Source organism: Herpailurus yagouaroundi, unplaced genomic scaffold (genome assembly GCF_014898765.1).
Source record: "Herpailurus yagouaroundi ecotype Mexico unplaced genomic scaffold, PumYag 222, whole genome shotgun sequence".
Taxonomy (NCBI): Eukaryota; Metazoa; Chordata; class Mammalia; order Carnivora; family Felidae; genus Herpailurus; species Herpailurus yagouaroundi.
The window spans coordinates 217,276-227,854 of NW_024412453.1; the positions used below are offsets into that span (position 1 = coordinate 217,276).

The 10,579-nt window shown below is 41.6% G+C and overlaps 1 protein-coding gene across 11 annotated transcripts in view; it reads right to left on the bottom strand.

The window, feature by feature from the left end:
* Positions 1-10,579, bottom strand: part of TNRC6A (trinucleotide repeat containing adaptor 6A) — a 164,346-nt gene that overhangs the window by 89,592 nt on the left and 64,175 nt on the right. For 10 of the 11 annotated variants that reach the window (XR_005785551.1, XM_040458740.1, XM_040458737.1 and 7 more), the window contains exon 2: positions 10,273-10,320. Coding sequence is in view for 9 of the 11 variants with exons in the window: in XM_040458740.1 (XP_040314674.1) it covers positions 10,273-10,320 (48 nt within the window). In the remaining 2 variants the exon portion in view is untranslated. Of the gene's footprint in view, positions 1-5,101; positions 5,194-10,272; positions 10,321-10,579 lie in introns of all 11 variants that reach the window. The other variant, XM_040458736.1, reaches the window with a different exon arrangement.

The window sequence follows — 10,579 nt, forward strand, 5'->3', positions numbered from 1 at the left end:
AGAAGTCAACAGAGAAAGACAAACACTATAGATATCACTTATACGTGGAATCTAAAAAAAAAGCTGAACTTATAGAAACAAAGCAGAACGGTGGTTACCAGGAGCCAGGGAATGGGGGGATTGGGGAGAAGTGGTTAAAATATACAAACCTGCAATTAGAACAGGAGTAAATTCTGGAAATCTGATGAACAGAATAGTGATTATAGCCAACCATACTGTAGTATACGCTTCAAAGTTGCTAAAAGACTAGATCTCAAATGTTCGCACAAAAAAGGAATGCTAATTATGTGACATGATTAGAGGTGTTAGCTAACACTATGGTGGTAATCACATTGCAATACATAAACATTGTATCAGCACACTGTACACCTTCAACTTACACAAAGTTAGGTTTCAGTATCTTAAAAACAAAACAACAGCACACAAGGGCAATGTGCTAACCACTGGTGGGGCAGGGGATGAAATTATTTCAATTGTCAATCCTGCCTTTATAAAGATGGAAAAAAATTAAAAAGACAAAATGAAAACAGAAGCGAATACATAAAAACAATTATTACAGCACAATGAAAAATGAGGTAGATGCCAGAACAACAATTCAAGACCCTAGATTCCAAACCGGACCAAACAAAGTACCAGGTACCGAAAGAAGACAAAGATATCAAAACTACAGACCAATAACACTTATGAATACAGACACAAGTCGTCAACAGGAGACTAATAAACCCAATCCAGCAACGTATAAAAAGTACTAATCACAGTGCCCAAGTGGGATTTGTCCCTGGAATGCAAGGTTGGTTTAGCATATGAAAACTGATGTAATACAACAGTGTAATAGAACAATGGGTAAAAACGACATGGTGATCTCACTAGACACAGAAAAAGCATTTGACAAAATCCATCCTTTCATGACAAGTTAAAACACTCAAACTAGAAATAGAAGGAAACTTCCTTAACCTGATAAAGGCCATCTACAAAAAGCTGCCAGCTCATAACATACATAATGGTTAGGACTGAATGCTTTTCCTCCAAGATGAGAAACAAGACCAGAAGTCCACTCTTGCCAACTTCTATTCAACACTGTACTGTAGATTCTATTCAGAAAAATTGGGCAGGAAAAGTAAATAAAAAGCACTGAGACTGGAAAGGAAGTTATAAAACCATCTCTATTCACCGATATGATGTTATATATAGAGTGAGAGTCCTAAACACACACACACACACACACACACACACACACACACACGCACACACACGCACACACACACCCCGACTAGTAGGAATAATAAACAAGTTCAGCACAGCTGCAGGGTACAGGATCAACATACAAAAATCAATTGACTGATATGCTATGACATGGATGAACCTTGAAAACGTTATGCTAAGAGAAATAAGTCAACCACAGAAGGAAAAACATATGATTCCACTCACACAAGGCACCTGGAACAGTGAAATTCAGAGACAGCATGTAGAATAGTGGTTGCCGGCAGTTGAGGGTATGGGAGAATGGGGAGTTATTGTTTAATAGGTAAAGAGTTTCAATTTTGCAAGATGAGAAGGGCAGTGGAGACGGCTGGTGGTGACGGCTGCACAACATGGTGAATGTAATGCACTTGATGTCACTAAATGGTACACTCAGATTTGGTTAAGACGGTAAACCGGACATACCGAATTTTAAAACTTTTGTGCTTCAAGGGACATCAAGAAAAAAGGCAACCCACAGAATGGGAGAAAATATTTACAAACCGTGTATCTAACACAAGACTTGTATCTAGAATATATAAAGAACCCTTATGGGGTGCCTGGCTGGCTCAGTAGAGGCTGCAACTCTGGATCTCCAGGCTGTGTAAGTTCAAGACCCACCTTGGGTCTTTAAGAGATTACTTAAAAATCAAATCTTACAAAAAAAAAATTAAAAAAAGACCCCTTATAACTCAACAAAAAGAACCAAATTTTAAAATGGACACAGGATTTGAATAGAGATTTCCCCAAATCAGATACACAAATGGCCAATAAGCACACAAAGATGCTCACATTATTAGTTATTAACGAAATGCAAATTAAAAAAATCAAAACCACAATGAGATACCACTTCATACCAAGATGACAATAATAAAAAAGAATAAGAAGTGTTGGTGAAGATGTTGAGACACTGGAATCCTCATACAGAGCTGGTGCGGATGTAAAATGGTTCAGATGCTTTGAAGACAGTCTGGCAGCTCCTCAGAAAGTCAAACACAGAATTCCCATATGCCACAGCACTGCCACTTCTAAGTAGGCACCCAAGAGAACTGAAAACATCATGGCCACACCAACACTTGTACAGGACTGTTCACAGCATCATTATTCATAATAGCCCTAAAGTGAAAACTCTAACGCCCATCAAACGATGAATGGATAAAGAAAATGTGGTATATTGGGGCCCTGGCTAGCTCAGTCAGAGAAGCATGCAACTCTTGATCTTGGGTTGCAAGTTCAAGCCCTACACTGGGTGGAAAAATTATGTAAAATAAAACCAAAAAAAAAATGAGAAAATGTGTTATAGATGCACAATGGAATGTTTTTCACCCATAAACTGATGCATGCTACAACATGGAGGAGTGAATGGGGAATGATTGCTATAAAGTACAGGGGTTTTTTGGCGGGGGTGCGGGGGGCGTTAGGCAATGATAAAAATGTTCTGGAATTAGGCAGTTGTGATAATTGCACAACTATGAATATACTAAACCCCACAGAATTGTATACTTTACAAGGTTGGATTTAATGGTATGTAAACTGTATCTCAATAAAGTTGCTATTTAAAAAATGGAGGGAGAGGGGCGCCTGGGTGGCTCAGTTGGTTGAGCGTCCGACTTCGGCTCAGGTCATGATCTCGCGGTTTGTGAGTTCGAGCCCCGCGTCGGGCTCTGTGCTGACAGCTCAGAGCCTGGAGCCTGCTTCACATTCTCTGTCTCCCTCTCTCTCTGCCCCTCCCCTGCTCTTACTCTCTCTCTCCCTCAAAAATAAATAAATATTTAAAAAATTCTAAAAAAATAAAAAATAAATAAAAAATAAAAAATGGAGGGAGAAACTAGCAGAAACGTTTGCAGTAAAAGTTGAGGATAGGGCAAGAATAGATTGGATAACACTAAAGAGACAGATAAGCTGAGCATAGACACGAGTCTATGCTTAAATTCCAGAGTCACTGGGGAGCCAGGAAAGGTTTCTAAATAGTGAGGGACACGCTCAGAACTGTCGCTTGAAGACGATTAACTTGCAGCAGCAGAGAGGATGCTCTTTATGCCCCTTCCTATCTTCATGTGGGAAAAGTCTCACGCACACATACACCTCACATCACCTGGAGCTTCACAAGTAGAAATACTAAGCAAAACATGTTTCTCTGACAATTATCAAGCAGTGGAGTAATGCTTAAAATCACATTTAAGACTGGTGCATATTTAAGCACCACACAGCACTAATGCCTTGTGTTTCGCAGGGATACTTCAAAAGAATAAGAAAAGACCAAAGTCAACAAAACACAGATGTCAAAATTATAAAAATATTCAACGATCGGTGCGTCAAGCTGCTCAGTAAATGCTAGCTGACTCAAAACCAGTAGTAAGAACAGCAACATAAGTGACTTGGTTGAATCTTGTTGGTTACTATACCAATCCAATCAATTGCTGTTTGCGGAAAATATCTTGTAAGGTTCCAAGTATAAAATTCCTTAACCAGGTTTCAATCTGTTGTGAACGCTCCATCGGAGACGGGAAGTCAGCTGAGTCATTGCCACACAACATACTACTGCAAATTCAAAATGCTCTCCCCTAGTTACAAGAGTAGAAAGGCTAGGATTTCTGCTTCAAAGCCAACTCACACACCCAGAGTATGCAAATCGTTTTTAAAATAAGACCACCTTCATAAGACATTTAAACTATATTTACTTCCATGGTTTTTTGTGGGGTGTTTTTTTTTTTTTTTTTTTTTGAAGAGAGAAACTAGGCCTCTGTCAAACGTTACTTTCTCTCTTTGAATCTTAAAATCTCCCTTTTTGTTGAGACTATTCAGCTCCCTGATACCCTCCCTGTAACACACTGTCTCTTACTCTTTGGGGAGCCATGACCTTTTGAAATCCGATAAATGCTAAGGTCCATTTTTTTTAAAGCACACATTCAATTTTTCAAACTACCTCATGCCATCTGTATCCCTGTGTGGAATCCAGGATGAGAATCTCGGTTCTGGTGGCATCCTTTTTCAGGAAGCAGATCACGAGCCCAGGCCCTATGTTTCATTTTCTTACCAAGGTTATCACTGGTCATAGTTGAAAAGAAGCAACTTTTATGTCTAACAGTTAGGGAGCTACCTTCAGAATGACCCTTCAAGAAAGCTACAATCGTTACAAGCGATCAGTTTAAACATGAAGACCTGTAATTATCGTAACCTCAACTATTTAAAATGATATCTCAGTTTAAACTAATTGTCAACATATCCGAAAATGAAAAGAAACACTGAGTTAACATAAAGGTAAAAGTACAGGGTCAACTTTCAGTTAATCTGTTTAAAAACAGTGGGGGAAGGAGCCTGATGTGACCTAGTGACAACACATCACCTATGTACTATTCCTGCCGAAAAGGTTTAACTGAATCTAATCTTATAGGAACCATCAGAAAAAATCCAAACTGAAGCCTGCAAAAAAGGGGAAGGAGACGATAAAGGAGTGCTCCTGACATAAGGAAATTACAGACAACTAAAAGCAACCCTGGATTAAGGAATTTAGAGAGGGAAACCAACATATTTATAAAGACATTACTGGGGCTCCTGGGGGTTAGGTCAGTTGAGTGTCTGACTTCGGCTCAGGTCATGATGTCATGGTTTGTGAGTTCGAGCCCCGCGTCGGGCCCTGTGCTGACAGCTCAGAGTCTGGAGCCTGCCTCGGATTCTGTGTCTCCCTCTCTCTCTCTAACCCTCCCCCACCGGTGCGTGCTCGTGTGCGCGCTCTCTTGTCGCTTTCTTGCTCTCTCTCAAAGATAAATAAGCGTTAAAAAAAAAAAAAAAAAGACATTAGTTGGATGACCGGGAAAATGTGAATATGGACAGAATGGCATTGCAACAAAGTTAAACTTGCCCGTGCATGACAATGCGATGGTTATGTAGAATGCCCTGGTTCTTAGGAGGTACACATTGTCTTACTTAGGCGTGAACTGGCATGATAAAACTCTATGGCAAAAGATTAATAATGGGTAAACCTAGGAAGAGATACAGGTGTTCACTGCACTATTCTTGCTATTTTGCTGAAGATTAGAATTACCTTTTAAAAATTTTAAATGGGAGGTCATTTTCTCGACTTTGAGTGAGAGACCTATCAAAAGACAGTCTGAAGAGAATACATACAGCACATTCTATTTTAGTCTCTCCAATCATGGGAAGTACTTTTGAAGTCAGAAAAGAGAACTGTAAGGGATTTTAATTATTACTTGCAGACTTACTTCAGATGCCAAAAACACAAGAGGTTACAGAGTAGTACTCAGACTTTGTAATGACGTTCATATTTAAATTTTCCACAGAGGGTTGTTATGCATTTTTAAACTAAGCTTACAGTTTGATTCATTTATTCTATCAATTGATTTACCGCACAGCTGCCAAATTAAACTAGAAAGAAACCTACCATTATGAATTTGCTGGCCTCCAAACCATATCACAGGAAGGCAACAGAAAAGCGTAACGAAAATCAGAAGGCAATTTTTTTTTTTTTTTTTTTTTTTTGCAGCTAAAGGCTGATGAATTACAAGAGCAGGGTCCACCTTATCTAGGGAGACCTGCTATCCTGGTTCATTCCTGCCGTCCCTAGTCTTTTTTTACGGAGCACCTGTCCCAGGCAAAAGTGCCTCAGACAACAATGTCCCAGTTTAGATGCTATTTTATATGGCATCGCAGCGTCTTTAACAAATTTTCTTAAATGATGGCATTCAATAGCTGGTTTGGGGGGGGTGGGGATCAGCTAACGTGAAACATGTAACTTTTACTTTAGATGATATACCCTACATTATAACAAATTAACTAGAATGAGCACAAAATACATTGAGATAATTGTTTTTACATTTCCCGAAAGGAGAAACCAAAGTTATCATTTTTTTACTGTGCAATATAAAATAAAATATTGCTCAGCTGCAAGAACTCGATAGAGGTGAGAGGCCTGTTGGCATTCCAGGTCTGTCACTTGAGAGAATATAACCTTGACTGCGTTACTAGATCTATCTCAACCATAGCTTTCTCATCTGTAAAACAGGGGTCATGGGGCACCTGGGTGGCTTAGTCGGTTAAGTGTTTGACTCGTGATTTCGGCTCAGGTCACGATCTTACGGTTTGCAGGTTCGAGCCCCATGTAGGGCTCTATGCTGATTCCACAGAACCTGCCTGGGATTTTGTGTCTCCCTCTCTCCCTGCCCCTCCCCCACAAAATAAATAAATAAACATTAAAAAAAAAAAAAAAAAAAAGAAGGGCTCAGAATACTGGCTGGTCTCTCTGATGTCATGGTCTAGCTCTAAATACCCAATGATTCTATGGCTATGGCCTGCAAAAGACTTTTTAAAATTAGATCAGTTGCATTCGAAAATTTTTTTTTACAACTCAAAAATGTAACTTACTATCTTCTCTCACCAAATTCCTATTTCTGATCTGACCTCTATTCTGTTCAGAGGCTGAGTCAATCTCCCATTCATCCAAAATGGAGACCCCGGTATGTCTAGTCCCCTCTCACAACTAAACCCAGGTTAGTTACTTGCCAAATCCCGGACCGCACTTCCTCAGTATCTCCCACTCTCACGCCTTTTCTACCACCGCTGTAATCCGGGCCTCCCACACCTCCAGCCCACATCACAAGTTACCATTATTCTAGCATATCACACTACCCTCCCCAAGAGCGTACGATAGCTCCACACTACTGGAAGATCTATGCCCAAAGTCCTCAACCTAATACTGCATCCGTCCCTGCTCTTGTATGCCAATCCAACCAAACTACCCACTGCTATTTCAAAATTCCCTGTACTTCCTGGATTTTGTGCCTTCAGTTCTGTTGTTCTCACACTGCCCTTTTCTCTGCTTTTCAAAAGTGATTCTATCCTTTAAAGTTCCGTTCCAATGTGACCACCCCCATCTAGATGTTACAGTTTCCTCTTTTCAATGCCCATGACACTGACATAAAGTGACAACTTAAAATTCCTTTAATGTTTATTTAGTTTTGAGAGACAGAGCGTGAGCAGGGGAGGGGCAGAGAGAGAGGGAGACACAGAATCCAAAGCAGGCTTCAGGCTCTGAGCTGTCAGCACAGTCCGACGCAGGGCTCAAACCCACGAACCGTGAGCTCATGACCTGAGCTGAAGCTGGGCATTTAACCGACTGAGCCACCCAGGTGCCGCAGAAAGTGACCACTTTAATGGCCAACTGTGAAAGAACTATAGTTTACCCGGGTAAGTAAACGAAATTTCTGTCTTGTGCTGATTCTAACTCTCGCTCGCTACCTGGCACGCTGTCTTGAGGATCTACCACTTGGCAGAGGGAACGAAGAACGGCAATACGACGTTGACATTCAGAGACTGGGGGGTTCAAAACAGGGGTACACACAGCAACATTTGGACTTCCACAGTACTAAAACATGTTAAAATTAACTTAACATTAAAAATTTGCATGTTTGGTCATCTTTGGGGAACATGAAGATCTAGAATAGTGGTTCTCAGCTGTGGGGGTGATTTTGCCCCCCCCCCCAGAGAACATTTAGCAATATCTGAAGACGTTTCTGAATGTCACGCCTGGATGGGGGTACTACAGGCAGATGCTGCTGAACACCCCACAATGCACAGGGCAGACCTCACAATAATAAACTATCTGGTCCAAAACATCAACAGAGCCCAGACTAAGAAGCTCTGGTCTGGAAGTATTATATGTACCTGTGTCTCTGCCTCCTCAGAGATATTTTCGAATTTTTCAAGGCAAAGAACCACGTCTCTAGTAACAGACGATACGACACGATCTAAAGCCTGACAGCTCCTTCAATTACTAGTGGTGTGGCCTCCTGAAAGTTCCTGAACCTCGGTCTCAGAGCAGGAATATTCCTGTAAAACAGGACCACTGGCACCCACCTCACACAGTGACCCAGGGATCAGAGGAGTCCACGTAAAGTCTTGAGAAGAGTGTGCCAGGCAGAGTACGCATTCAGTACATTAAGCTACCTCTCTTCTCCTCCCAGGTGCCTAGCCTTGCGTTTGGAACACAGAAGATGCTGAAGACATGTTTGCTAAAGGAATACAGGATAATGCCTGGATTTCCTAGGGAGAGCACAAACGCCTCCAGACAGACACACTCTCCTTACATGGGAAAAAGGAAGCACAGAGATGGAGTTGACAGAAAGCATTTGCCCGCCTAATCGCACCTCTCCCCCCTCCGAACACCTTTAACCTTTAAGCAACACTACCCTCTCACGGTCCTTATATACGCTGCCTTGTAACCTCCTTGACACTCGTCCTTCCTTTTCGATCTTCAAGCATGGCAGGAGATGGTGGCCTGACCTCTACATCATCTGCCTTGTATTAGTTACTTGTGCACATATTACAGTCTTCCTACCGGATTGAACAAGCTCTCTGTTGCCAAGTGTCACACTGGACTCCTTTCTATACAACCCAAGGGGCCTAACACACCTTAGCAACTGGCTGGCCCGAACCCCTTGTTTTACAGATTACACAGAGAGGCTAAGTGATTTGCCAAGAGTCAAGGTCATACTGCAAGTGGCAGAGCCGGGATTCAAACTCTGATACATAGCTCATACGGAGACTCTCAGTTCTATCCAACTAGAATAGCGTATGAAAATTATACCCACAGTAGAGGCAATTTTTAATTAAGCCCCAGAAAACCTCCATAGAAATTATACTGATAGAGTTACCTGACAAAGCAAAAAAGGAAGGAGAAAGAGATTCCAATCTCCCTTCTGCTGCTGAAAATTCAACCTGTTTTCTTTCATGGTTTCATATCTCAACATTTTTTTTTAAAGGTTTTGACAACAAAACTTATTAAATGTCCGAAGGACAGATATTTAGTCAGAGTTGTCAGGCTTAATTTCCTTTAACCAGTCTCCATAATTTTAACAGAAGATCTCTTATTTGGTAAGCCAATGATGCCCACCCTCACCAACTGAAAAGATTTTTTAATGATCACCTTAACAGACTAATTATCTATAAAACTCAAAAGACCAGCAATTTGGAATGAGTTTATGTGGTGAAAAATATTCACATGATTTGAATTGTGTTATTAACCTCACCATAACGTAAACCTAAAACTTACAGCCGTCAAGGACAAACTCCATTAAGACCTGAGACAGGAGAAATTTTACTTTACTCTGGCCAAGTGAAAAAGAAAGCTGCTCACTGATAAGGTTAATCTAGAAGTTTCTCTGAGTCTCTCAATAGGATTCAAAAGAAAATGGCAAATAAAAAAAAAAAAGACTGAGGAAATGGATGTGAAAAGGAGTTAAATACAGTGCAATGCTCTGATGCTTTAAGCGATTATGGCTCAATAAAGCTAAACATTTCCATAAAGGCAACGTTTAAAAAAACAAAAAATCCCTTTGTGGTGACGATTTAAGTTACCAGTGCAACAGCACTCAGGCCCAATAGAAATGATAACCACGCATTGGGAACAAATTTTTAATTATTCCACCAGCTGATAAAAAGAGCACATACCGAACACAGACACAAACCTAGTTTCAAAAGAAAACAAAACGCAATTTATGCTTGTTCAAGTTCAAGGGCAAAACTGTTTCCAGTGCAACAGAATCCGCCTGACTACAATGTGTTGGAGGAAAAAAAAAAAAAATGCGAACATACTATCTTCTTATAAAGGCAACAATTTGAGTTACAAAGTAATAACGGGGAAGCCAAAACAGTTTGACAGCCCGCCATAAGGGCCGCCTCAATCATGAGTCACACAATGCCTGCAACCATTTACAATAGTAATTAATGCACAAGTCCCCTAATTAAATTCTAAAAGGGTGAGAATGCTTTAACTAAGTTTACAAGAATTGCTTTTCGCTGTTTTTTTTTTTTCTCTCCCAAAGAAAAGAACACACGCGTAATTACGCATCTCCCCGCAATCCCTCCATCCAGTATTCCCTCCGGCCTCTTCTCCCGTCTGCCTATTCCCTGCGTGCGAAAGAAAATGACACGGGGGAACTTCTAAACCCAGAAAGGGCGAACCAGAGTGCAAATACACGATTAATGGGGCGACAGACGGAAGCTCGCCCATCTTACCTGCTAAGATTCCTTTCTACGTCTTTGGTAGCTTTAGCTTCCAATTCTCTGCAAGAGAAAAGAAAAGGGGGAGGGGGGAGAGAGAGGGAGAGAGAGAGGGAGAGAGAGATGCGCGTGAAAACGGAGCTGCTGCGGCAGAGGCTCGCGCCGGGGCGGATGGGGGAGGGGAGGGGAGCCCGGGGGTGCTCACAAAGCTGCGGGGCTGCAGCCCGGACTGCGGGCGGGCTGCGCGGGCGAGCCGCAGCCCCCGGCCCGGCCCCAGCTGCGTGGCGCGGCCCCTCGGGCCTCCCGCCCGGCCTCCTCTCGG